The sequence below is a fragment of the Hyperolius riggenbachi genome, chromosome 10 (genome assembly GCF_040937935.1).
Source record: "Hyperolius riggenbachi isolate aHypRig1 chromosome 10, aHypRig1.pri, whole genome shotgun sequence".
NCBI lineage: Eukaryota > Metazoa > Chordata > Amphibia > Anura > Hyperoliidae > Hyperolius > Hyperolius riggenbachi.
The window spans coordinates 216363414-216391388 of NC_090655.1; the positions used below are offsets into that span (position 1 = coordinate 216363414).

A 27975-nucleotide genomic window follows, 5' to 3' on the forward strand; every position below is an offset into this window, starting at 1 on the left:
TTAACTGTACAAACTTCTACTGCTCTCTGCATTGAAAGTAAAGATTAGGCACTTACATTTTAGTTTAGGGAGTTTAATACCACTTTAAATGAGAGGAAAATGTTGTTTACGCTTGCGGAAGAAAAACTGATGTACCAATAGGAAACTCATGAGTATGGGTAGTACATAAAACATGCTTATAGTGTTCCCCTGTGCAAAAAGACAAAACAGCTAATATAATGGAACTCTCCTATTCAGTGTACCAGTCTAAACCACAATCTCAGCATAGCAAAGCAACAACGCCTCCTTAGGCTATGGATGACAGTAAGGTCCCACCATTATTTTTACATGAACAGATAGTACACACTGGTGCATACATACTGTATAATATACAATAGTATACATTATCATATTGGACAGCTGTACATCATTTCCTCATGGGGAATGTTGTCACCTCCGGTGTTTTCTCAGATGAAGGAGGAGGGAAGGTTTCCATGTATAACAATTCCCACACTCTGAACACGAGTAAGGCTTCTCCCCTGTGTGCAGCCTGTGGTGCCTTACAAGGTTGGACCTCTTAGAGAAAAATTTCCCACACTCTGAACATGAATAGGGCTTTTCCCCTGTATGAGTCCTTTGGTGGGTCACCAGGTGGGATTTGACATTAAAGCACTTTCCGCAGTATGAACAAGAGAATGGCTTTTCTCCTGTGTGTACCCTCTTGTGGATGATCAGGTGTGAATTCTGCAGGAAAGACTTCCCACACTCAGAACAGGAAAAAGGTTTCTTAAAAAGTTGTCTAGGTTGGAGTTCCATGGGCCTTCTGACTTGAGAGAAATAGTCACTACCCGCAGCAGAAGTAAGAAACATTTCATTTCCTTTACCAACTATGTGGTGGGTAAAGAGATGGGATGGATCAGGAGAGTACCAGTTGTACGGTGTGGGCATGGACAGAAGATCCACATTGTGTCCTGGATAGAGGTTTGGGTCAATGGGGACGTCTCCTGATGAAACAGATGTGACATGACCATCTTCTACATCCATGTCTGAAGGGAAAACAGGAAATTTCTCCAGATTCTTCTTTATATATTGGCCATCTATGAGAAGTAAGTAAAGAGAAGGGAAACAGGATTGATATCACTTTTTTGCTCTGGATGTCTGACTCACAGTAGCAAAAACAAATGATCTGTGAGGCTCCAACAACTGTACTAAGTGATGCATTTTTTGCCATGCACAGACAGTGGCGGCGCATGGCAATATTACTGTTACAACCAGCAGCAAGTACCGTGATTCGTGCTAATAGCTACTTGAGTAGCATGAGCATTGCTACAGTAACTGTAGTTGCTTGTTACTGTAGCAACGCTGATGCTACTCAAGTCCCGCAGGTCACGCTACTAGTGTAACTTGCAGTACACACTGCTGGCAGTAATAGTAATATTGCCGTGCACTGTCCGCACTTTTGTGTATTAACCCCTTGGGGCCCTATGCAATGACAGAACTCGCCAGTGTGCTGTTGAGCTCTAACAGGGAGCAAAAATCAGTGGCGTAGCTAAGAGGCTGTCGGCCCCATTGCAAGTTTTACATTGGGGCCCCACCAAGCACTCTAAACATAGCAATTGATACGGCGCACCAAAACCAATCAAGGACAACCACAGTGTCGGAGGGGATGGTAAACAGTGTCTTAATGATCCCTACTGTTCAAAGTATCTATAGAAGTGAATATTAGGAGCACAGAACCAATGAAAGAGCTAATACTGAAGTTGAGGATGGGTCCCTCTAGCCCAAGGGCCCCGATGCGGTTGCAACCTCTGCAACCCCTATTGCTACGCCACTGGCAAAGATAGTGGACCAATGGGGAGCCATCATGTCATCACACTGACGAAGCTTACGTCACAGTAGGCGTAACGGATATGTGGGTGTGGTCTTGTACAGGGATTGGCTTTCGAGTGCAGAAGTACTCGAATTCGGAATGCTAATGTAGGTTAATTAATGCAACTGTGCCTGCGGGATAGGGGGGTTAACTTACCCAGAAGTCGGGGGATCCTATGCGTCACAGCTGTAATATGCGTCCTATGGGACACGTTCCAACACTCACTACCGCACGTCCACATCCTCCTTCCAGGATGCGTATTAAAGCAGTGAAACGCATAGGATTCCCTGGACTTCTGGGTAAGTTAACCCCCCTGTCCCGCAGGCACAGTTGCATTCATTAACCTATAGTAGCATTCCGAATTCGAGTACTTCTGTACTCGAAAGCCCATCCCTGGTCGTGTATGCTGGACTGGAAGAGCGGCTGCCGTGAGCACCAAGTGGGTAGCCCATTTCGGGAGTCCGTGGAGAGCCGTGCATCCATGCACAATAACGAGGCAGGTACGTGTCAGCTGCGGGACACCACAGCGACTCCAGGAGGAGGTAACACTTGGCCCGAGTGGTGAGTGACCCATTGGGGTTTTTGTGTGGATCCTAATCTGCCTCTGGATGTCAATGTTGTCGGCTATAATACACTTACGGTGGGCCGAGAGGTTGTTTATGGGACTCTATCTGGCAGCTGTGAAGCGTAACTATTAAAGCAACAGATGGATCCGCTTTGGTGATATATGGAGGAATACACAGCACTGAAGAGGACTATGTTTATCAGATTGCCGAATGCTTTAATGGAGTCAATGACTTTAAACAACTTTAGCATCCCGTTTAACATCAGTTGCATACAACAAAGAATAAGATTAGCCGCTCTGATGTATGCTGTGGTATATGAGTGAGTGTTGTGTGAACTAGAAGCTCTCCTAGGGTACTGTCCAGCGTACTGTTTTTATGGGGTTTGGTAGTTTTATGGGAATTACCTTTTATGACCATTTTATCAAAAATAGAGTTTGGCACATTTATAGTCCTTTGAGTGGTGGTTTGAATATACTGTATATTTTGAATCAATGGGGATGGGGAATGCTTATTGTCCACTCTCCCATTGCATGATTACAAATGACAAAAGAAAAAGATAGTCAGACATATACAGAAAAATCTATACACGGTATATAAAATCGGACATGTGGAGAGAGAGCGAGAGGAGAGAGAGATGTGCGTGTGCTGCCATCACTCGAAAAGCCTTGACCGATTTCAACGAATCACATTCTACCAGACAAAATATGTTCTGGATGTCTCCTGACTCCCCCACTGGCACATAGTGTCTCCCCATTACTTCTAATAGGGGCCGATGTCTCCTGACTCCCCCACTGGGCACATACTGTCTCCGCATTACTTCTAATAGGGGCTGATGTCTCCTGACTCCCCCACTGGCCACATACTGTCTCCCCATTACTTCTAATAGTGGCTGATGTCTCCTGACTCCCCACTGGCCACATACTGTCTCTCCATTATGTCTCATAGGGGCTGATGTCTCCTGACTCCCCCACTGGCTACATACTGTCTCCCCATTACTTCTAATAGGTGCTGATGGCTCCTGACTCCCCCACTGGGCACATACTGTCTCCCCATTACTTCTAATAGGGGCTGCTGTCTCCCGACTCCCTCACTGGCCACATACTGTCTCCCTATAACTTCTAATAGGGGCTGGTGTCTCGTGACTCCCCCACTGGGCACATACTGTCTCCCCATTACTTCTAATGGGGGCTGATGTCTCCTGACTCCCTCACTGGCCACACACTGTCTCCCCATTACATCTAATAGGGGCTGCTGTCTCCCGACTCCCTCACTGGCCACATACTGTCTCTCCATTATGTCTCATAGGGGCTGATGTCTCCTGACTCCCCCACTGGCTACATACTGTCTCCCCATTACTTCTAATAGGTGCTGATGGCTCCTGACTCCCCCACTGGGCACATACTGTCTCCCCATTACTTCTAATAGGGGCTGATGTCTCCCGATTCCCCACTGGGCACATACTGTCTCCCCATTACTTCTAATAGAGGCTGATGTCTCCTGACTCCCCCACTGGGCACATACTGTCTCACCATTAATTCTAATAGGAGCTGATGTCTCCTGACTCCCCCACTGGCCACACACTGTCTCCCCATTACTTCTAATAGGGGCTGATGTCTCCTGACTCCCCCACTGGCCACATACTGTCTCCCCATTACTTCTAATAGGAGCTGATGCCTCCTGACTCCCCACTGGGCACTCACTGTCTCCCCATTACTTCTTATAGGGGCTGATGTCTCCTGACTCCCCCACTGGCCACATACTGTCTCCCCATTACGGTACTTATAATAGGGGCTGCAAGCTCCTGATTTCTCCACTGGTCACATACTGTCTCCAATGTATGGATAACAGGGTCAGACAGCCCCATAACTCCCTTACTGGCCACATTCTATCTCCTCATTACTAACAGGTGGTGAAGAAGAGGCTGTTGTGACTCTTCTCTGAAGTGTGGTGTTAATTTTTCACCTGTGCTGATCACTACTGGAATCTTCTCTTCCTTGTACATCTCATCATCCTTCACATGTGTTTCTTCTTCATCTGTATCTTCAACTTTAATGGCAATGACATTTTTACCCTAAATAAGAAAGACAAACATAACAATATTGATAAAACAAACAATAATTCGTGCTTTGTTGTTGTTCTCCATTATGCTTATATTGCCTTGTAGTGCATTATAATTATTGATATAGTGACCATAAACAGGTACTCGTGCAAGCACTGTTTGTATTCAAGGCTTTATTCTACAGGGTGATGCACAAAAGACTGCACCGGAGACTGACCCATGCACCTGTATACAGGCAGACTCCAGCAGCCATGCACTGTGAGCCTCTTGCTCTATCCCTGCTGTGTGTGGTCAGTGAAGCCTATTTCGCCTGGTTCTGCTGTAGTATGAAAGCATTACCCATGCTGCAGCAGTAGCAGGTAAAACAGGCTTTAATACTGCCAGAGAGGAAACACACACACACGGCCCATGAGACAGGCTCCAGGTCTGTCTTTCGTGTGCTACCATGCACAATCGGCAAGGGCGTCTCTGTTTGGTGTTAGGCTGACAATGGGAGTCTAATCCTGTTTTCGGGATCAGACTGTTTTAAGAACAAGAAATCACAGAACACTGGCAATTTAGTATAGGCTGTATAATCAATACTATTAATGGCATTAAGTCAGATATAATATTATTTTATCTGACTTAATGCCAGAAAAAAACTGGTTAAATACTGTGCCCACATGACACTCAGGGAGCACCTGCCATTCTTGTGTTGCACTCCACATCCAGATGTCCTGGCCTTTCTCCTTAACACTCGATTTTTCTAGCCTTTTATGCTGTATATCTTAGTTTTGAATAAACCTTTTAAAGGATATATCCAGGCTTCTAAAAAAAACAAAATCCACTTACCTGGGGCTTCCTCCAGCTCCTGGCAGCCGACCTGTGCCCTCGCCGCAGCTCCGGTGGCTCCCGGTCTTCTCCGCTGCAGAAGCTGACCTCGCCAGGTCGGGTTCCGGGTTGGCTTCTTCTGCGTTCCATGGCATGGGTCACGTGGTCTGGCCGACGTCATCAGGATTTGTACTGCGCAGGCGAGGTCAGCTTCTGCAGCAGAGAAGACCGGGAGCCACCGTAGCTGCGACGAGGGCATAGGACGGCTGCCAGAAGCTGGAGGAAGCCCCAGGTAAGTGGATTTTAGTTTTTTTGGGGAGCCTGGATCTTCCCTTTAAAGCAAACCTGAACTTGTGAGATAAATATTTGTATGTCTAGTATTAATGGTAAATAAACTTTCCTGGAATCTCTTAAAGGGACTCCGAGCAGTGATTAAAAACAAAATCTGAACTTACCTGCGGCTTTCTCCAACCCACCATAGGTCAAGAGGTCCCTCGGCGTCCTTCTGGCTCCTCTCACGGTCCCTTTGCAGAAATGACACCCGGTGACACCGGGACCGAGTGTTGGGCTCCCTCTTCCTGAAAGATGACGTTAGTCGTCATCACGCCGGCCGCCTCACATCATCACGGCAGCAGGCATGACAGTACTGCTCATGCGCGGTTTAATGTGAAAACAATGCTCCAGCTGAGTCGATCCACCAGACGGATCGCTCGCTGACGTGTTGAGGGGAATCAGGGACCGCTGTACACGCTATATTCTTGCCAAAAGCGGCCTCATGCCAATAACCATTTAGCATGTGTACAAAGCTTTATTTGAGGGCTAAAATTTTAAGTCTGAATATAAGTATAAACAGCAGCCATGGCAGCATGACAACAAAATCATTTATCTTTCATGATGTGAAATAACGACTTTTTAAACTTTTTAGCACTATTCTGTGATCAGGAATATTTGCACAGCCAGATACAATTATTTAGGTTTTTACTTTTCAAGAAAGCTGTTGTTTTAGTTAGACTTCTCTGACTGCACAGAGAAAGCAATGGTTTATTAACCCTTGCAATGGAAAAAAAAAGTGAACACAGGTGAGTTCTTAGTTAGATTAGTACTAAATGTACCTATCATGTCTCATGTCAGTTCAGGTAAGCATAAGGGCGGGTTTAAGCCTAACCAGTGCATTTGTGACTCCTGTCCCTTTTCGTCCCCGATTGTCGGGCATTACAAACGGTGGATCATCCACAGGACAACAGCTACCACAGCAGCAGCAGATAGATGTGACCAGCATGTCACGCCAGTGTACACAGTCCGGTCCGCGGCTGCTTTAGCAGCACACACAGTTAGTGTGTGCAGTGCAGACAGACTGTGCATAGCATAGCGGGAGGGTGGCTGCGGACTGGGAGAGAGATGGTCTCTTTGCTCTCCCGGGTCCTGCCGGCTGTGGCCCTTTACATTTCGGCGCCCTAGTCCCGAGCCTTTAACTGTCTAGCACTTTGCCTCTCTTGTTAAGAGTAATAGATTTGACTTACCTGATAAAGGTAACTGGAATTCTGACACACATCGGTAGAATCATGAGAAGTCTTGCAATCCTCCTCCATAGAATTCTGAGAATGATGAGGACTGGGACTTCTCTCTGGTGGATTCCTGTTACTGAGTTCATCTGTATGAAACACACACTGACTGAGCACTCTGTCTCTATGGTCCTGATGCAACAGGGTTTTCTCATAAGTTATCTTTTTCATTTTATTTGTGTCACATATTTTAGATATTTAGTACGTAAAAAAAAGATAAACAACTTGAAAAGAGGAATATCAGACTTTACAAAATCAAGGACAACTTATTTTGAGTATGTTTTTTTCACATGTGGTGTACTGAAAAGGAATTAAATATATAAGGGAAAAATACGGTACATAAGGGTGAGATAGCTCAAAAGAGCAGTTTGCACATCAAGACAAATGTCTGTATATCAAATGTTTTATATGTATCTGGACAAGTCCTCCACACTGTTTACCCTTTACAAGGAATGAAAATCTCCTAGAGCCCACCCCTGAGGAGCTTAGTATTAAAGTATGCAGCAGGCATTTACACCCCACCCCTCTCTATATGAAAGCCTCCGTCTCCTCTCACCCAGAGACACGGGTTCGAAAGTCCCAGGATGCCATAGCGTGTCCCTGGCAGCCACAATGCATGCTGCAGACGTGCAATGCATGCTGGAAGTTGTAGTTCATTCATGTGATTACATCTTTTGGCCAGGAGATGCAATCACGTCAATGGGAACTACATCTCCCAGCATGCATTGCGCGTGCCTGGCATGTATTGCGGCCGCCGGGTATGCACTGTATCGGTTTCAATCTGTGGTTTTGCTGCACTGAGAGAAGATGGATCATTCTATATAGGCGGGGGGCTATCATGTAGCCTCCTGTAGGTAAGTAAATGCTTCCTCAGAGAGGATTATAATCTAATCCCTACCATAGTCATACGTCCATCGTAGTCTAAAGCCAATTTAGGGGGAATCCAGTTAATTATCTGTATGTTTTTGGGATGTGGGAGATAACTGGAGTGGACACGGGGAGAAAAAACTCAGAGCAGATAGTGCCCAAGCTGGCCTTCCAACTGTGCACCCAGCAATCAAGGCAAGCTTGCTATTCCCTATCCCACCAGTTAGTATATTGTTTCTATGACTTTACATGACAGGATCTATGTATATGGACCCTGCATAGTAGACTCTCTTTTGCAAGAAATTAAAGTGTCCTCTTACCTGGTGATATGAGGGGCGGCCAATTCTCCATCATGACGTCCTCATACAGATCTTTGTGCCCTTCTACATACTCCCACTCCTCCATGGAGAAATTGACAGTGATATCATCACACCTTATAGGAACCTGACACACACAATGATAGTCACCATCCAGACACACTCCTTAACAATTGTTACTGAATACTGTCCCGTAATTCCCACCACTGCTCACCTCTCCTGTCAGCAGCTCAATCATCTTCTGGGTGACATTTAGAATCTCACTATCACTGTTTCTTTCATGTGTCAAGGAGTTCTTGTTGCGGCCATATTCTCGATGATGCTTTTGGATGCTGGAGTCCTTCAACGGTCCATAATTCTGATTAATAAATGATTAAATACCTTACTGTGATATGTCTCTCTGTCTTTTAATGCTATTCATAAGACACACAAGTAAGAGAAATGTTACTTGGAGAAATTTGGAGTGGAGTTAAGTTTTTGTTTTACTTTAAACATTCAGTAAAATCCTGCATATCTTGTACAGTTGTTGTTTTAATAAAGATGATAATGATGTCATATTACGCTCCCAGACTCACAACTCCAGTCAAGTTTGTATTTCATTAATTGTATCAAAATAGGGAAATTGTGGCACAACGTATTCCTAGAATCCTCCTCCCCTCTCAGTCTGTGTTACCAAAAAAGATACAGTGATGTCAAGTGACACTCCCAAAATCCTCCCCACCTTTCCAGTCAGGTCTGTATTTTACCAAAAGAAACACAATGATGTCATGTGACCCTCCCAGAATCCTCCTCCCCTCTCCAGTCATGTCTTCATTTTACTACTAGAGATAAAAAGGGATGTCATGTGACACTCCCAGAATCCTCCTCCCCTCTCCAGTCATGTCTTCATTTTACTACTAGAGAGAAAAGTGATGTCATGTGACCCTCCCAGAATCCTCCTCCCCTCTCCAGTCATGTCTTCATTTTACTACTAGAGATAAAAGGGATGTCATGTGTCACTCCCAGAATCCTCCTCCCCTGTCCAGTCATGTCTTCATTTTACTACTAGAGATAAAAGGGATGTCATGTGTCACTCCCAGAATCCTCCTAATGCTGGATACACACGGTGCGTTCCTGCACTCGATGCGCCCGTCGATTCGCGTCGACTCCATTATTTCAGACATGTCCGATTCACGTTTTGATGGATTGTTAAGTCGATTTGGCATACTTTACATGTAAATCGACCTAACAATCATCGAAATGCGCTCGGAAATGCTCGGAAATAATCGAGTCAACACAAATCGACGGGTGCATCGAGTGCAGGAATGCACCGTGTGTATCCAGCATAACATCGGCAGACAGGTCTGAGTTTAATTAAAAGAGATAAGAATAATATCAACATGTAACTCCCCCAGAATCCCCTTCACCTCTCCAGTCAGCAGGTAGATGATCTCAAGGGTGAGGCTTAGTATCTTCTCAGTCATATGACTCCGGTCTTGCTCCAACTTCACTCTCTTCTTGTAGGACGGGCTAACCATGATAAGAGGTTCTGGGAAACAGGCTAGCGATGGTCACATCTGCTTAATTACAAAATAATCCTCTTCTCATCTCACCGAATACAGTCTTGCCTGAAAGCAAAATGTTAACATTCTATCAAATATCCCTTTGTAGCAGAAACTCTTCATTGTCATATTCTCTTTTTTCTTCCCCTGCCTTTAGCCAGTCACTTTAGTTAAAGAGAATGGACCACCTGGGAGTCGGGGTGAGGGTCACATTACCTCAGTAACTGGGGTCCCAATAACTGTATGAGAGAGTTACTGTGGGCACAAGAGATAGAATGAGTAGAAGAAACCATAAACACTGTGTGGCTTTGGACATGACTATAACCCATGCTGATGGCAACACCCAATATAGGCAATTAGGGATGGTTTATAGGCATCTCAAGAGAATCACAATGGTTGATTTTGCAGCAGGCTATTGCATCGCTGATTTCCAATTTTACAATGTGGAGTTGTATGGCAGCCTCCAACTTGCTTCCAGAAGAATAACTTGAAATAAAGTGGACCTGATCTGGCAGGGAGACAAAACATTAGTTACAGTAGAGTCCTGGTTATCCCGCACTCTACCAACTGGTAGTTTCAAGCAACAGAGCCATGGGGGTGTGCCTCTCTAATTATGCAAGGAAACTAATTACAAAAGCTCAGGGCGCTGGTCCTCTTCACTTCTGTAGCTGCCTGCTACATCCTCATAAGGCATGGGGGGCCATACAGAGCGGAGGCAGCAAATCAGCTGGGAGCTGCAGGAAGTGAAGAAGACTGGCACCATGAGATTTTGTAATTAGTTTCCGCTGCGCACTACTCTGCAAAATTAACGAGGCATGTGGGGGAGGTTGGTGTTAAGTTGAGGCCACAGTTGCTTGACTTTTCAAGCAACCAGAAAGAACACATATCGGGGATCAAGTAATTCCCACCTGTGTCGGATAAATGAGACTCTACTGTATTTACCTAGGTAGGGGGAAGCCTTCAGATAGTCTAGAGGCTTCTCGTGTCCTACTCAACCCTGCCATAGGCACACATGGACCCTCTGAACATACTGTGTCTGACAAGAGCTTGTCAGATATTTTCTAGTGGCTGTTCGCCCGCCGTGTACAGCCACAACCATACTTGTGCAGGCACAGTACGGCTGTGCTCTTTTTCCAAAGGTAAGCACAGCTATGAACTGTCAGAGGGTCGCAGCCAGTTGCAGGGGTGTCGAGGAGAGCATGGGAAGCCTCCAGGGGCGCAACAATAGCCCCTGAAAGGGATGCAGGTGCAGAGGGGCCCATCGGGGTGAAGCCTGGTTGGGGCCTGCCCAGGGCTGCTTTAAGGGGCAAGAGGGTGTCACAGCGCAGAAAGGTGGGGCAAACACTACTACAGCCAAATAGATCAGCAGGGTTGCCAGATAACTGGTATTGTTCACTATGAGCTTGCTGGTTAGTCTGTACCTCTCGGTGTTACAAGCCCTACTCCATAGAGCCAAATTAATCCATGCCATGCATTGATGAGGATCAAACAATCTGAAACAGTCTGTATGCATGTTGGATTATTATGGCTCTGTACAAATTAACAGGCTGACACATCATTGCATTCCAGCAGTTCTGGAGGTGTGTTTAGCTTCTAAGGGTAACAATGGTTAATTTGCATATATTCAGCAGTGATGCACTGGGAGACATCTCGGAGCTCGCTCCAACCTGAATTATCGCAAATTCTTTCTGTTTTAAGAAAGCAAACTTGTTTTTCTTAGGAAATAAATATGGCAGCCTTCTTATACTTCTCGCTTCAGGTTCCCTTTAACTGTCTATGTAACTTTTTTGAAAAATACTTATTTCTACAGCAACACATAAGCTGTAGAATGTCAAACCAATAATAGTGGCACATCGTTATAATATGATAGTGCTAATCTTAAAATACGGATAGCAAAAACAACAGCAACACATCCGACTGTCACCTACATTTGGTACCTCTTCACATAAACCAAGTCTTGGTTAATCTGGGTCTCTCTTGCAGCACTTGCACTATCTACTAAATTATACTTGTTCCTTGATCATCATTGCAGTACCCTGGAATGAGTGTTTTTGTGAGTTCTGGAAAAATTATAATTGCAATAACAATGTATATTTACATTCATATTTCAACTAGAGTCATATCATGGGTACAAGTAGCATACTGATTATGATGATAATGGTAGTAATTGTAAAATAAATACAAACCTCCACCACATTAATGCAGAAAGCCATGAGCAGTCCTTCTCTCCCCCTGCTTTCTTTTTTTCACCTATAATTATTATTATTATCCTCCTTTAAACCGGATATACTAATATTAATTCCGCTCTGTGGCTGGCTGCTGTTCTTTCACTGTATGCGTTCCACACCTGGCCTGCGAATGGAGAAAAGGGAAACGTGCTACTCTACGAAATGTCTGCTTAGTGTGCACTACGGAAAAATGGCGGCGAAATTAATCTGTATAGTCGAAATGCGTCTCCAGCCTGCAGTACTGCTTTGTCAACAGCAGAGGGCACAGGTCTGCGCTACGAAGCTTAAGCCTGCAATACTGCTTCATCACCAGCAGAGGGCACAAGTCTTCGCTCTGTGACGGACAGCTGGAGCATCTTCTATCTATCCGTCCCCAAAGCAGTCGCGGTGGGCAAAACGGAAGTGGGGAGGAAAGAGGAACAGTAACTTCCGGTGAGTGTTTTAAATATATAAAAATTGAGCTGCCAGCGGGTGAGTGCTGGTGTGCTAAAGAGCCTATGAGACTTAATTGTGGTTAATGAATACGGGGCAGGGAGGGAAGGGGAGTTGTGGGAAGTGACTGCAAACCCACTCCCTCTATTAGATTTAGCTGTTGCCCTTAGCAACTAGTTATGGATTCTTTATGGTTGCTATGGGCAACAGCCTCATATTTCATAGGGTTTGAATACTAAACAGTGTCCCTTGTTAAAAGGGTCTGGAGTGAAGATTGTGGTTAAAACAGTTTATGGAAAGATAAATATGATAATTTGTTCCAAAAGTGTTCATTTGGATATAGTCAGGGTGAGACATGCAGTGACAGGTTCTAATAGTGAGGCTTTATATTTTCTATCATATGAAATAAATATAAATTAAGTAAACAAGTATCCGAAAAGAAGAAGGAAGATGCTCATAATGGTTGCAGCAGGAATCCAGAGATCTCACCAAGTGTCTGACACAAGAATCACATTGCTGCAATTAATCTTGACCATATTTCAGCAGAGGTCCAATTGAGAAATCAGTAGCACCACTGTCCTTTTTTTATAGTACAAAACTGGGGATGTGTGGATTCAACCACTACCCAATCAGTGGATGCCATTGTGATCAATAAAACATTATGAAATTGACCACAGGTTCATGAATTGACAGTGAACAGATTACCAGCTATCAACAGAGCTTCTGAAAGTTATTGATTGTGCTAGAAACAGCCAGGGTACAGGCCACCCTTAGATTTTACTGGCAAATCGTTTCCATATCCAGTGCATTCTTTCTGTGCATTAACCACACACACACACCTAATCCCTCCATGCTAGCATTTCTTACACTGCTTGACAACTCTTTGTTTTTTCTTCAAATTATCTCTATTCATCAGGTTAATTTGAAGCTGACTATATGAAATATTTTTCACTTGATCCAACATGGAGAAAAACAGGAGACCCTTGACAGAGAAGATATTACAGCTTACCCTGCAGATCATCTACCTGCTGACTGGAGAAGTGAGTACATTATTATAATGCACTGGCACATCTGCCGTTCTTTAGTCAGTACACAGAGCAGTTAAAGAGAAAACGTAACCAAGGATTGAACTTCATCCCAATCAGTAGCTGATACCCCCTTTCCCATGAGAAATCTTTTCCTTTTCTCGAAGAGATCATCGGGGGGCTCTGTATGGCTGATATTGTGTTGAAACCCCTCCCACTGTGTGATGTCAAGACCATGGTACTGACATCACACTGTGGGAGCCTTGTTGCATTGTGGTAAATAACAGCTGTTTCCAACTGCCAAAAATGCAAGCAGCATCTCCTGCAACTGACATCACCTGTCAGCAGTAAAAAAATGTCGCCATGTGATAAATGTCAGAATGTAAATCAAGGAGAGGAAAGACTTTAAAATGGGCAAACACTGACTAAATCAATTATACATAATTATTGTAAATATGAAGCACTTTTTTATTACATTATTTTCACTGGAGTTCCTCTTTAATGTCACATAGAACAGCTCATATACAGTGTACCTGGATAAATAAGGGCAGAGGGAAGGGGAGGGGGAAATGGCAGCTCCTACAGCTATTAGAAAGACAAACTGCAGAAAAAGAAAGCTGCTTGGATCCTTTTAAATGCTCCTCCTAAGGGCTCCCAACGTAATCTCTATGAATAATTCTGGCATCTAACTGCACAGGAAAATAGTATTCAGTGAGCATCACATAAATTATGTCTATTTAAATCCAAGTAAATTATTTGAAATTAATCAATTAATGAATTTTCCATCATATACAGTCACACTTTTTCAAATCACTGGGAATCACTGACTTATGGACGCTTGCCGATATGGCCTGTTGCCACGTCGGGGATTCCCTGCCTGTGTGCCCTCCCCGGGTGTGTAGCGGTACCTGGCTCACCTCTTCCACCATGCCCGCCGGGATGGAGGACACCATTTGGGGGAGAACATGTACTCCTGGAGGACGCAACAGGTTTACTGTATTTTTTTTCTATCTAAACATAGATGCGTCTTATATTCTGAAACGCCTTATACGGCAGAAAATACCGTATCTATGGTATGTGGGAGTGTAACATGGCATCAATATTTATCCCTATTAACTACTTTAAATTAACTCATGGTTGCCATCTTGTTGCCAAATAGTAAAACAACATCTACATTAAAAAAATAAATAAACACATATTTACATAAAAAAAATACTATTTACATGCCACCCTCCCAAAAATACCCAAATAAAATGTTTAATAAAAAAAAAAAAAGTAAATATTTACCTAAGGGTCTAAACTTTTTAAATATCCATGTGAAGATGAAATATTTCCATTTTTTTAGTTATTATAAGCTTGTAATTAGTGATGGATGCAAAACGGAAAAAAAGCACTTTTATTTCCAAATAAAATATTGTCGCCATACATTGTGATAGGGACATAATTTAAACGGTGTAATACCCAAGACTATTAGGCAAATACAGTGTGTGGGTTTTAATTATGGAGGCATGTATTATTTTAAAACTATAATGGCCAAAAACTTTAAAATAATGAATTTTTTCATTTTTTTCTTATCCTTCCTGTTAAAATGTATTTACACTAAAGTAGCTCTTAGCAAAATGTACCACCCAAAAGAAAGCCTAATTGGTGGTGGAAAAAAACCAAGATATAGATCAGTTCATTGTGATAAGTAGTGATAAAGTTATAGGCGAATGAATGGGAGGTGAAAATTGCTTGTATGCATAAAGTGAAATACGACTGAGGGCTGAAGTGGTTAATAAAACACGTGACTAAAAAGTGAAGAGGATTCTGGGATTTTCACTCATTTCTGGTAATATAATACTAACATTTGTATACTTTTCTCCGGTCAGACTCAAAGCGCTTGAAGCTACGTAGTGTGCACTTAATAGGCCACCCTGCAGTTAGGGAGTCTTGCCCAAGGGCACCTTCCTGAACAGGTACTGGTTTGATACAACATCACTCATGTCTGTTAATAAGACTGAGGCCTGACTGGAGACATGCAAAGGACTCTGGGAGTGTCACATTACTTCAGTCATATCACTGTTAATAGAACAACCACCTGACTAGAGAGGAGAGGAACATTTTGGTAGAGCCATATGATGTTACTCATTTCATTGTTAGTGAAACGCAGACCTGATTAGAAAGATGAAGAGGATGCTGGAAATATTGTATTCAGAAGAGTTAACCTGCATAGGAGAACATTATATGAAGGTGAAGCTTGTCTGTGCTCATTATTAGCTAAAACATTAGTAAGCTGTTTTTCTTTTCCTAGGATTATGGACCAAAGAAGGAATCCCATGATACTTTGAAAAGTAATGTATCAGGAAAATGGAGAAGGAGCCAGAGTACCACCTTAGGTTCTTCGCCTCCCTCCCAGACACTTGAAGATAACAGTGACTTAAAGGTTCTAGAAGTCACCAGTCAAATCATTGAGCTGCTGACAGGAAAGGTGAGTGGTGCTGGGAATTATGGGACATTATCCAGAAACACAAAGGATGTCTTTGGGTAGTGACTGTATCATTGTGTGTGTCAGGTACCGGTAAGGTGTGAGGATGTCGCTGTGTATTTCTCCATGGAGGAGTGCAAATATATAGATGAACACAGGGACCTCTACAAGGATGCCATGATGGAGAATCAGCCGCCCTTCACATTACCAGGTAAGTCATGTCTTGTAAAGGAAAGAACAGTACAGTACAGAGGGACTGGTTATATACCGTATTTTTCAGCATATAAGACACACTTTTTTCCTCAAAAAGTGGGGAGAAAAATCCAGCATCCTATATGCCCAAAACAGTGGAAGATGCCCTGTATTGTCCCCCATTTGTCCTGAGCTCCCCCCCATGTCTTCCGCTTCCCCCCCCCCCCATTTGTCCTGCTCCCCAAACTGCTGATGATGCGATCAGCAGAAGCTGTCACTACGGGGGCCACACAGGGAGATATGTCTGTGGAGCCACTAATTATGTGAGACATGTTGCCACTTCTCCTAGGTATACACGGGCAGAGCAGGACACATGCGATGGGAGCAGGAGACACAGGAAGTGCAGGACACATGGGGACAGAGGGTTACATGCTGGGGACAGAAGAGGACAAAAGGAGACACACTGGGGACACATTGGGGATAGAATGAGTCACAATAATTGGGGGAGAACATGTACAAGACACTCCTGGATCATGGACGCACCAGGTTTAGTATATATTGTTTTCTGTTTTTTTGTCCTCTAAACCTAGGTGCGTCTTATATTCCAGAGCGTCTTATACACCGAAAAATACACAGATCCCCTGATATAAAGACATATGGATTGAGGAACATATTTTGCTGCATTACGTGAATAAAGACTCCCTGAGCTTAAGTTAAACATCATGTGCTGATCGGTACCTCTACTGATACATGGATGGTTCAGTGTTGCTGTTTTCTGAAGGTGGGCATGGCCTTCAGACACTCATTTAGAAGGTTATTTGCCACTCGCATCCCCTAGGTTTTCCAGGTAATAATCCTGCATCCATTGCATCATGAAACATACTGTTCACCCCTGGAATAGGTGGAGGTGGATAGGATTGCTTGTGCAGTTGAAAGCATATGTCAGTATTGCAGATGCTTACCAACATCATTCTTTCCACTCATAATCCTACCTTCTCCCCCACCCATGCAGGAGTGGCAGGTGGTTGAAGATGAATGGGTGTGTGACACAAGAGGAATAGGATGTACATAGGCGGACCATTGATTGGTGGTGAGGAGATTGATTGGGCGGTTGCTCTGCATTCAGATTCACATAAATAGGAGTGTAGCTTCAGTTGACAGGAGCTACATGCAACTGTGACCGTTCTTGTTATTTTGCTGGTGGGGAGAAATTTTGTGATTTTTGCCTGATATGTTTGTCTTCTGACGAAGCCTTGCCTCACCTGTGGTCTGTAACCCCCTTTTTGCACTTTACTTGCACTGTCCTGGTGGACTAATGCAGGTTCCCATTCTGCTATACTGAGGGAGAAGCTTGGGGAATGGTCTGTGGGCTGCTAAAAGAGACGGTATAGGACATCACAGTCAGAATCATACGTTGGACTAGTTCCAAGGCTGAGGTTTTAGGGGCAACATCCTTATATGTGATACTCTAACTGTAGTATTGGTCCTCCAATCTTTTGCATGTACTCAGATACACCTATTTCAATAGCGATTTTAATGTATACCAAATAAAGGTTACATATTAGGCAATCTAGGGCTATTCCTGTAACGATTGCGGAATCGTCTCCGTGGTCAGCGCACCAGACGTGCGCTGACGCGGCGGATTTCCTCCACAAGCGTATAATTGAGGACACCCAGGCTAGGTGCTATGCACCTGCAGAGGGAAATTCCTGTCGGCAGGTGGAGCTGTGGAGTGCAGAGGAACAGCTCCTCTGCCCTACCACACACGCCAGACAGGAATTGTACGAAGGGAAGAAACGCAATCGCAAGAGAAGCGATTGAGAGTGAGCACAGAGACAGATTGTGTGTGTGTGCATAAAATTAGTCTGTGCACACACCACAGCAGATAAGAAGCAGGAACGCGATCGCGAGAGGTGCGATCGCCAGACGTGACACAAGGTTACAGCAAGACGGAGCACGAGAGTAGCAAAGGCACAGCAAATAATACAATAAGGAGATACGGAAAATAACAAACGCTAGCTAACCGCGAACACCGCACTCATTCGCAACAGTGCACGCGGTTATGCGCGGTCTCCACGTGATAAGCACAATAGAGACAAGCACGCCTAACTAACCATTAACAGACAAACATGAAACAGAGGACGCGAGCGCTTGCTTAACGGTTACCTCACCGAGCCTCCAGCAAGCGCAGCAGACAAGACAGACACACGAAAACAGGGACAAGCGACAGAAGGATCCCCAGCGCTAGCGAAAAGTGGCTAGCGCGATCCCAGAAGACAGAACAGAAGGATCCCCAGCGCTAGCGAAAAGTAGCTAGCGCGATCCCAGAAGACAGAACAGAAGGATCCCCAGCGCTAGTGAAAAGTAGCTAGCGCGATCCCAGGAGACAGAGTAACAGAACAGAAGGATCCCCAGCGCTAGCGAAAAGTGGCTAGCGCGATCCCAGAAGACAGAACAGAAGGATCCCCAGCGCTAGCGAAAAGTAGCTAGCGCGATCCCAGAAGACAGAACAGAAGGATCCCCAGCGCTAGTGAAAAGTAGCTAGCGCGATCCCAGGGGACAGAGTAACAGAACAGAAGGATCCCCAGCGCTAGCGAAAAGTGGCTAGCGCGATCCCAGGAGACAGAACAGAAGCATCCCCAGCACTAGCGCTAGGGCGAGTGCGATCCAAACACACGGCAGACAGAACAGATGAGGTAGGCAGAAACAACCGCTGTTCCAACCTACACTCCAGACTCAATCAGAAGGATCCACAGCCGCTAACGCTAGGGCTTGTGTGATCCAAACACAAGACAGACGGAACAGGCAAAACAGATAATACAACCTGACTGGACTAGAAGGGGAGCCTAAAGCAACCCCCAGGAATTAACTATACTAGATAGCAATGGCTGACACTCCAGCAGTGTCCATCAGGAACAGACCATGGAAGGGAAATGTCCAGCCAAGCATTCTGGGAGCAGAATGCTTTTATAGTGCCAGTCATCAAAAGAAGGCAGGTAACGGATTTGCATGACTAATGTATGCAAATCCCTCAGCAACACAAGCTGCACAACTGACAGAAGGTCTCCTTTCCAGAGTACTGCAGCAAGCAAACCTAAACAATGGTCAAAAGGCTGCCTGCCTGCGCAGGCAGCTGAGCGGATTCTCACGATTCCATACTGGGAACGGGCATTCCCTGAGAACACGTACTGTACAGCAAAATGTATTGAGTCAGGGCTGTAGAAACAAATAACTGGGATGGTACATTGTGTTTCCACTTCCAAAATAATGTTGATGAGATTATACGTAGAGATGGTCAATGAGGCGTATGCCGCTTGGAATTGGGCCTGCTGAATTTGATTGGCCCAGAAATGTTCATGCAAGCTGATAGTATTAGCATCACACTGTACACACCAAAGAGATTGAGTCTAAAGCAAAACTATTCCACCATGATAAGTGGCCCAGCAGAAGTAAAAGACATAATAGACACTCAAAGAAAAAGATCATCTGCCTGAGCGATAATAAATATACATAAGAACCAGCAACGTCTTCCATATACAAAACTTTATTAATAACACCAAAACACAGAAAAAATATAAAATCATTTAAAATGAGAACACATAGGCATATGGGGGTTCTGGTATAATATAATAAATCACAAGGATACCATTCATATATCTCAGATAAAATACACTGGAGCACAGACAGAAATTGCAACAGTAATCAATCTCAGGCATGAAAGAGTCAGCCTGATCTATTCATGAGCACCCTAATCAAACACTGTACGTGTTGAATACAATCAAAAAACCAATGCTGGTTACACAACTACAAGACTGGATGGCAAATTAATAAAGATAAATAACCTCCTGAAAAAATAAATGCATATACCTGCGCATCTGCATATCCCAAACAACCCCGCAGTCGTGATGGTGCCTCAAAAAATGAAAATGGTTATAGAAATGTTTACCTGATCCGTGCGCATTTTTTGAGGCACCATCACAGCTGCAGGATTGATTACTGTTGCAATTTCTGTCCGTGCTCCAGTGTATTTTATCTGAGATATATGAATGGTATCCTTGTGATTTATTATATTATTTGTAAATAGATTTAAGCAGGTGGGCACAATGGATATCTGCTTTTGGGGAGGATTCCACTTACTGGTACTGGAGTACAGGGTATCACCTTTTGCGTGCTCAGATAATAGAAAGTAGATGCAATATATTGATAAGAGAGAGAGAAACAATCTTGCACTGCTCCAAGGTTTTTAATTTGTCAGTTCAATCTTCATACACATGTACATTCAGTTCATTCCATGAAATGTAAAAAATTCTGACATACTCTATAAGTCCTGGCTGTGGGGCAATGTGGGGGCGGCAGCGGCCTGCCTGACAACCGTTTCGCTCAGTACAAGCTTCCTCTGAGGCTCCGTGCGCATTTATTATATTATACCAGAACAGAACCCCCATATGCCTTTGTGTTCTCATTTTAAATGATTTTATATTTTTTCTGTGTTTTGGGGTTATTAATAAAGTTTTGTATATGGAAGACGTTGCTGGTTCTTATGTATATTTATTAACGCTCAGGCAGATGATCTTTTTCTTTGAGTGTCTAGTATTAGCATCTCACTGACATGTTTGTTTCCCATAAAGGAGAGAGCAGTATGGAGGATCCTCCTGGATACACACATCCTCCGATGTAATGACACAAAAGCCATGTATACAGCCAGTGTGTGTCTCTTACAGATGGATGCAGTAACACAGACCTGCCAGAGGGATGCTCAGAGCCGCACTGCTCACGAGATGGCGCACAGGAAGTTCTGGAGATCACACAGGAAGAGGATGTGATTGCTCAGGATTCTAAGCAGCAACATAACACAATCTCTTACAATACAGCTGATGCTTCTCACAATATCAGTCATCAATATCGGGTAAGGGAGATTTGCTTAGAGACCAGTTCTGTTATAAAGCCCTTGTTAAAGCAAACTTGTAGGGTGCTGCCCATATAAGGATGAAATTAGATTAAAATGAATTAAAATGTAAAAAGTGAGGTTGCTTACCTCAATGACGACAGTCAAATTAAGACAAAAAGATTTATTATGCACAGTGATAAATCTTTTTGTCACTGTGGTCATTGAAGTAAGCCACCTCACTTTTTACATTTTATTGGATTTTAATCTAATTTTATCCTTACCTGGGCGCCTCTTTCCCCATATTGTATGCTGGATTCGGGTGTCACACGTTGGATGCTATTGTGACATCCAATTGTTTTTGATCTTAAGAGAGTGACCACATCCAGTCCCGTTGGCACACCACGAGTGGAGTCGAATTCATTCTCTCCATCTGCCTCAAATGGTTAGTTGCCCCTTTTGCAACCCACTTTTGCGAGTAGCCCCTTTTTTGAATTTATACATCACTTACTAGTTACTAATGTTCTGCACTATTTGGGCTCTGTGTCTTTTTTCCCTCAGGGTGTCAAGACACCCCACTCTTCTTCGTATATATATTGTAAGGTAAAAACAAGCTACAAAAAATAGATGCTTACGTATATAGTGGGAAGCCTCTGGATGCTCCAAAGGCTACCCATGTCCTCCTCGACCCTTCTGCTGCTGCTCAGGACCCTCTACCTGGCCAGGCTGCCCTCCATGTATGAGCACGACCCACACCTGCACAGTTGCAAAAAGTCACCCTTGCAGGTAGGAAAGAGCCGTGCACGAGCAGCATCATGCTACTGCACAAGCACAGGGCGTATTTTCACATGCGTAGTACGGCTGGACTCGTACACAGACACGAGCGCAGCCATGAGAACATATATGAGAAGCTCTTGCTGGATATGTTCAAAGGGTCCCAGCGCTGGATCGGTGAGGTCAAGGAGGATGAGGGAAGCCCTATCCAGAGGCTCGAAGCAGGTGGTTTCGACACTCAGTGCCATCTGCCGTAACTAGGCCCCGTCATAGCAGTACTGTTATACTGTGTGGGGCACATAAGAATAATTCAGGGTTCCGGCAATATCGACCCCAATATACATCTACCTCCAAGTTGTGACTACTTGGAGTGGGAATAGTATTTTATGCCTCCAGGGAGTTTAGCGGCAGCAGGGTGAGCCGTCATTCTGCTCACCCTGTACCCAGCTCACCGGCGATGTACATATACATACGCCAGAGGCTTCCCTCTACTGAGGTAAGCTTCTAACTTTTATTATTATTTTTTCCTTATAGGTTCTCTTTTAGGGCCCATTTCCACTAGACGCGTTGCAATGCAGAAACCGCTCCGCATCGCAATGCAAGGAAACTGCAACCAATTCACGTCAATGGAGTAGTTTCCATTGACGCAAATTTACCTACGAGATCCGGGGAAATAATAGATAGCATGCTGCAGTTTTCCGTAGCACGTATCCGAGTCCCCATAGTCACCGAGGGGAAGCCGCATGACCCTGCATCCGGTTGTACGGAAGACAACTGGAAGTACTTGTGGAGGGATGCCCCAAAACGCCAGTGGAAATGACCCTTAATCCCTCTCACTGCCTCCTGCTGCTACCTAACTCATAGGTGAACTCCCCCAAACCCACGTCAACTTTGGTGGGTCATGTGACTCCACTCTTCAAGTAGACCACCTAACCCCTTCTTATAGCAGCACTACATGGAGCTTTCCCAATGCCAACCCGATTCCTGGACCACATTTACATCCCACAGGGAACCCATCTCTCAATGTCACACTGCCCCTTCTGCCCACAACTCCCCTCAATCCCCCCCCCCCCCAACCAATCTACAGACAAGAAGGCAGTGTAGCTCCCCTTCTCCACTGGCAGCTAAGTGTGAGGGTGATAACAGTGTGCGCTATACCCCCTCCTGGAAGTGTTTCCATCAGACCAGGCATCTGTGATGGAGTGCTGCTTCTCCTCCTCCCGACTGATAATGGCACTCCAAGCAGAAGTCCCAGCATGATGCCATTACTGGAGCCTGAAGGGAATCTTCTGAACACAGAGGGACAGATTTATCAAGAGTGCCTGAGACAAAATATTGGTAGGTTTTTAGAAATCCATGCAGAACTGTCTCAGGCATCTTAAGAAAACATCTTTAGAATCCTTCTAAAACTGTTGTAAAATAGGAGGAGCTAGGAAGGTCTCTCAGAAGGTCTCTCAGGGGAGGAGTACATCACAAATCATGTCTAGCCTGCACTCTGCAATCATGTCTAGCCTGCAGTTCTACACCTGTAGAACTGCTGTAAGTACTTCTTAATCTGCGCCAGTTTAGGGATGGATTTGCACTTTTCTTAACAGTAGTGCAGCTCTAGAAATTCATGCTGAATTGCCACTATTACCTAGGATTTAAGAAGGTTCTTATTATCATGCAGAACTGTTCTCCCTGCTGGTTAGAACAGATTAAGAAGAAAAAACGGTCAGTAATGCATTGATAAATCTCCCCCACAGAGTCAATGAAATTCTAATATTTCCTCTTGTATGCAGATTTTATGCAAATTCCAGCCAGCTTAGAAAGGGGCCAATTAGAGGCACTTCCTGTTGATTCTGACTGGCCTATTTCCCATCTGCTTAGAGATTACATTCAACCTTCACACAAGCCGAAGTGACAAGCATTTCATTGGCCTTCTCTGACTGTAAATATCTGGGAGGGCATTAGGGGCGGGTCTGCTGTTTTCTAGTATGTCATTAAGCGGATAGCTTGTTAAAGTGTGTTGTACCTTTACTTAGGGAGAGAACATGATTGTCATTAAAATGGAAGATGTGGATGGAGATGAGGCGGATATAAGGGCTGATGAGCAGCATAAGGAGGTGGAGATTCCTCCAGCGATCAATACAGGTGAGAAAAACAGACTAAATAAAGCCGCAACACCAATATCAGTAGAAGTAATTACAAGGCAATATGTGCCCAGGTGGACAGTCAGGTGCTGCCAGCTGCCATGTGCAGTAATAGGGAGACAGTCCACTGGAGGAGTCAGGTGCCATCACCTCCTGATAGTCAAATTGGAAACGTGACCACTAGGGCTTTGGATGTCATTATCCTCTATAAGGATTAATGGAGACAGTATGTGGCCAGTGGAGGAGTCAGGAGACATCAGCCCCTATTAGAAGTAATGGGGAGACAGTATGTGCCCAGTGGGGGAGTCAGGAGACACCAGCCCCTATTAGAAGTAATGGGGAGACAGTATGTGGCCAGTGGGGGAGTCAGGAGACATCAGCACCTATTAGAAGTAATGGGGAGACAGTATGTGCCCAGTGGGGGGAGTCAGGAGACATCAGCCCCTATTAGAAGTAATGAGGAGACAGTATGTGCCCAGTGGGGGAGTCAGGAGACATCAGCCCCTATTAGAAGTAATGAGGAGACAGTATGTGGCCAGTAGGAGAGTCAGGAGACATCAGACCCTATTAGAAGTAATGGTCAGACTGTATGTGGCCAGTGGGGGAGTCAGGAGACATCAGCCCCTATTAGAAGTAATGAGGAGACAGTATGTGGCCAGTGGGGGAGTCAGGAGACATCAGCCCCTATTAGAAGTAATGAGGAGACAGTATGTGGCCAGTGGGGGAGTCAGGAGACATCAGCCGCTATTAGTAGTAATGGGGAGACAGTATGTGCCCAGTGGGGGAGTCAGGAGACATCAGCACCTATTAGAAGTAATGGTCAGACTGTATGTGGCCAGTGGGGGAGTCAGGAGACATCAGCCCCTATTAGAAGTAATGGGGAGACAGTATGTGGCCAGTGGGGGAGTCAGGAGACATTAGCTCCTATTAGAAGTAATGGGGAGACAGTATGTGCCCAGTGGGGGAGTCAGGAGACATCAGCCGCTATTAGAAGTAATGAGGAGACAGTATGTGGCCAGTGGGGGAGTCAGGAGACATCAGCCCCTATTAGAAGTAATGGGGAGACAGTATGTGCCCAGTGGGGGAGACAGGAGACATCAGAGCCTATTAGAAGTAATGGGAAGACAGGATGTGTCCAGTGGGGAAGTCAGGAGACATCAGCCCTGATTAGAAGTAATTGGGAGACAGTATGTGCCCAGTGGGGGAGACAGGAGACATCAGCCCCTAGTAGAAGTAATGGGGAGACAGTATGTGGCCAGTGGGAGAGTCAGGAGACATCAGCCCCTATTAGAAGTAATGGTCAGACTGTATGTGGACAGTGGGGGAATCAGGAGACATCAGCCTCTATTAGAAGTAATGGGAAGACAGTATGTGGACAGTGGGGGAATCAGGAGACATCAGCCTCTATTAGAAGTAATGGGAAGACAGTATGTGCCCAGTGGCAGAGTCCGGAGACATCAGCCCTGATTAGAAGTAATTGGGAGACAGTATGAGCCCAGTGCAGGAGTCCGGAGACATCAGCCACTATTAAAAGTAATAGGGAAATTAATGTCAGCCTCACCTCATTGTCTTTTACCTTTTCTCATCTCTTTCAGATGGACGTTACAAAACATTTGATACTGAAAAAAAATCCATTATTTCTCCAAATGGGGAAAGTACAGCAGATTCATTGCAGGAAAACCTTGTTCCATTCGTTGATCTAGAGCTAGAAGGTACTGCTCTCTTATTTGGTGACCCTCTACATGATGGTCCTTTCCCAGACCTCTCACACTCTGCCGCTCCCAGGCGTGAGTTGTTCCCCTGCTCCCAGTGTGGGGAATGCTTTTTTGAGATCTCAGAGCTGATTTCGCACCAGATATCTCACTCTGAGGAGAAGCTGTTTTCGTGCTCCCAGTGCGGGAAAGGCTTTGACAAAAGGACAAACCTCCTCCGGCACCAGAAGATGCACACAGACGGGAAGATGTTTTCTTGTGCAGAGTGTGGGAAGTGCTTTTTAAGGAAAGCCACTTTTGTGGAACACCAGCGGATGCACAAAGGAGAGAAGCGCTACTCCTGTTCTGAATGTGGGAAGCATTTTCAGTGGAGGTCCACTCTCTTCTACCATCAGAGGAGACATCGAGGTGAGCATTATTTCCTCCATAGAGGGAGAAAGTGTTGATTGGCTGTTGCCTATTGATGAATCTGTACAGCATTGGGACTCTGAAGTGTGACCCGCAATATTGATATAGGGGTAACATTTCTGTGTGTACATTAAATGATGAGATAAACAATTGTTCATTAGCTTTCCTAAATCCCCTGACTTTTTGCCACTCCCCATGGGCTGCTTCTATAGGTCTCATTCACCCTGTGCCACTCCTCATGTGCTGCTCCCCCCCAGGCACTGCTTTGTCAGGTCTCCTAAATCCCCCCACTATGTGCCGCTCCTCAGCAGCCTGAGCAGCGGCAATGGTCCGGAGGAAGACATGGAAAGCCAATTCAGGATTTAGAGGCTACCCACTTCTTAGCAAGTATCTGATTTTTTTTACCCGAGGTTCGCCTCAGGTTGATTTTAAACATGTGATTCTTGTGGACTGGAAACTCCATAGACTAAACATCCTCTTTTCATCTTTCTCCCTTTTCCTTCAGATGAACACCTGAACAGTAATAATACAAAGAAGAAACCCACCAGCTTACCACGTAGTTACACCACAACACTTTCTTCCTTAAGTCTCCCTCCAGTACATAAGAACGTCAGTTCATCTTCTGATCCATCAACATATGGCCTCTCCAAGACCACCACCCATCCTACCCCCCGCAGTAAGGGTGCAACCTTTCAGTTTCCTAAGTCTGATGAAGTTTTTACTAGAGGTGAACAACTTATCCCACCCCAGAGAGTTTTCAAAGTGGAAGAGCCATCTTCATGTTCTCCATACCAAGAACATGTTGGCCAGAAACTAAACCGTGTCGTCCATAGACATCAGCCCACCATCCATCCAAATTTCTCATGTTTGCAGTGTGGAAAATCTTTTCTTCAGGAGTCAGATCTCGTTAGACACCAGATAACTCATGTTGAGCTGAAGCCATATGTCTGTTCTGCATGTGGGAAAGCATATGGGAAAAAGTCTAACCTCCTCAGACACCAGAGAATACACGATACAGAGAGACTCTTTTCCTGTTCTGAATGCGGAAAATGTTTCCTAAGGAAATCGGTTCTGGTGGAACACCAGCGGATGCACACAGGCGAGAAGAAATATCGATGTTCAGAATGTGGGAAATGTTTCCAGTGGAGGTCGTCTCACTTTTATCACATAAGGAAGCACAGAGGCGTCATGCCCCTCTCCTGTTCAGAGTGTGGGAAATGCTTTGCGCAGAAATCTCATCTGGTCCAGCATCAGAAATTGCATGCAGTGGAGAGGCCATATTTAAGCTATAATTATATCAAAACAGAAAGATAAGAGGGAAGTCCAATCCTCTTAGATATAGCTACAAGTTCAGTGGGGACATTGCTCAAGACACGTAGCTTTTAGGTTAGATATGACAAATTTCTTATTTAGTAATTGTCCCCTTTAGTCCTTAAACATAGATCTATATAGGTGTAAGGTTTGCTCAGCACCATTTTTTTTCTCAGTAGCACTTTATCTCTCCCACTGATAAGTGTTTTAGTGAGTCTCTAGGAAGTTGACAGCACTGTCTGAGTATCTTTCCTTGCTTTCCCCCACTAATGTCTACAAACTTGTAGTAGGTGTGCAATGGAGACAGAGAGAACCCTTTAGTGTCTGTAGCAGCTGTCAGATTCCTGTCAGGAACATCATTTCTGCTGGTCATGACATTTCTAGTATGTCCAACAATAAAGGTGGCAGTCCCCATGAAACAGAGACAGGGGATTCTGTAGCTGTGATCAGATGTGATGAGAAGACGATTCTCCTATCAGTATGGTGAGGGAGTGATTATTACTCCATCTTTGCAGTGCTAGAGTTCCAGAATCCATTCGTGACCTGGACACTACCTGCATGGAGTTTGTATATTTTTCTTCAGTAACTTCAGATTCTTCCCACACTCCAAAAGCTTATTGGTAGTTCCACTAGTTTTCCCCCAACTAGCCCTACATTCTGGTGGACATGAGATGCTGCGCTCCTCTGAGGGACAGTTCATGACATGAATTATTCAGTGTACTATAGAAAGTGCTGTGAAAGATGATAGCTCTATAGAAATGCATAATAATAATAATATTACTTTTTTTTATAACAGAATATTAAAAAAATTGAGGCAATACAAGTCAGCAGCTTCTGA

General features: G+C 44.6%; 2 protein-coding genes across 2 annotated transcripts; one reads left to right on the forward strand and one right to left on the reverse strand.

The window, feature by feature from the left end:
* LOC137534498 (oocyte zinc finger protein XlCOF7.1-like) lies at positions 1-12194 on the reverse strand. The gene is made up of 7 exons (XM_068256025.1): positions 11758-12194; positions 9437-9637; positions 8245-8388; positions 8034-8157; positions 6805-6935; positions 4378-4486; positions 1-1076 (listed from the first exon to the last, which is right to left on the reverse strand). The coding sequence occupies exons 2-7, from the start codon at positions 9545-9547 to the stop codon at positions 430-432; spliced, it is 1266 nt and encodes a 421-aa protein (XP_068112126.1). The 5' UTR covers positions 9548-9637; positions 11758-12194; the 3' UTR covers positions 1-429.
* On the forward strand, positions 12142-27960 carry LOC137534472 (oocyte zinc finger protein XlCOF7.1-like). The gene is made up of 8 exons (XM_068255979.1): positions 12142-12231; positions 13148-13271; positions 15550-15726; positions 15811-15934; positions 20637-20821; positions 23599-23707; positions 25302-25826; positions 26332-27960. The coding sequence occupies exons 2-8, from the start codon at positions 13194-13196 to the stop codon at positions 27138-27140; spliced, it is 2007 nt and encodes a 668-aa protein (XP_068112080.1). The 5' UTR covers positions 12142-12231; positions 13148-13193; the 3' UTR covers positions 27141-27960.
* The last annotated feature ends 15 nt before the right edge of the window (positions 27961-27975 follow it).

Excerpts from the sequence above, each read along its gene's own strand:
- LOC137534498 (XM_068256025.1), bottom strand. The coding sequence starts at position 9,547 with ATGGTTAGCCCGTCCTACAAGAAGAGAGTGAAGTTGGAGCAAGACCGG. Across the intron at positions 8,158-8,244 it reads TTGAGCTGCTGACAGGAGAG|GTTCCTATAAGGTGTGATGA; the intron begins GTGAGCAGTGGT and ends TGTGTGTGTCAG. Across the intron at positions 1,077-4,377 it reads TCCAGTAGTGATCAGCACAG|ATGGCCAATATATAAAGAAG; the intron begins GTGAAAAATTAA and ends TACTTCTCATAG.
- LOC137534472 (XM_068255979.1), top strand. The coding sequence starts at position 13,194 with ATGGAGAAAAACAGGAGACCCTTGACAGAGAAGATATTACAGCTTACC. Across the intron at positions 23,708-25,301 it reads TCCTCCAGCGATCAATACAG|ATGGACGTTACAAAACATTT; the intron begins GTGAGAAAAACA and ends CATCTCTTTCAG. Across the intron at positions 25,827-26,331 it reads CCATCAGAGGAGACATCGAG|ATGAACACCTGAACAGTAAT; the intron begins GTGAGCATTATT and ends CTTTTCCTTCAG.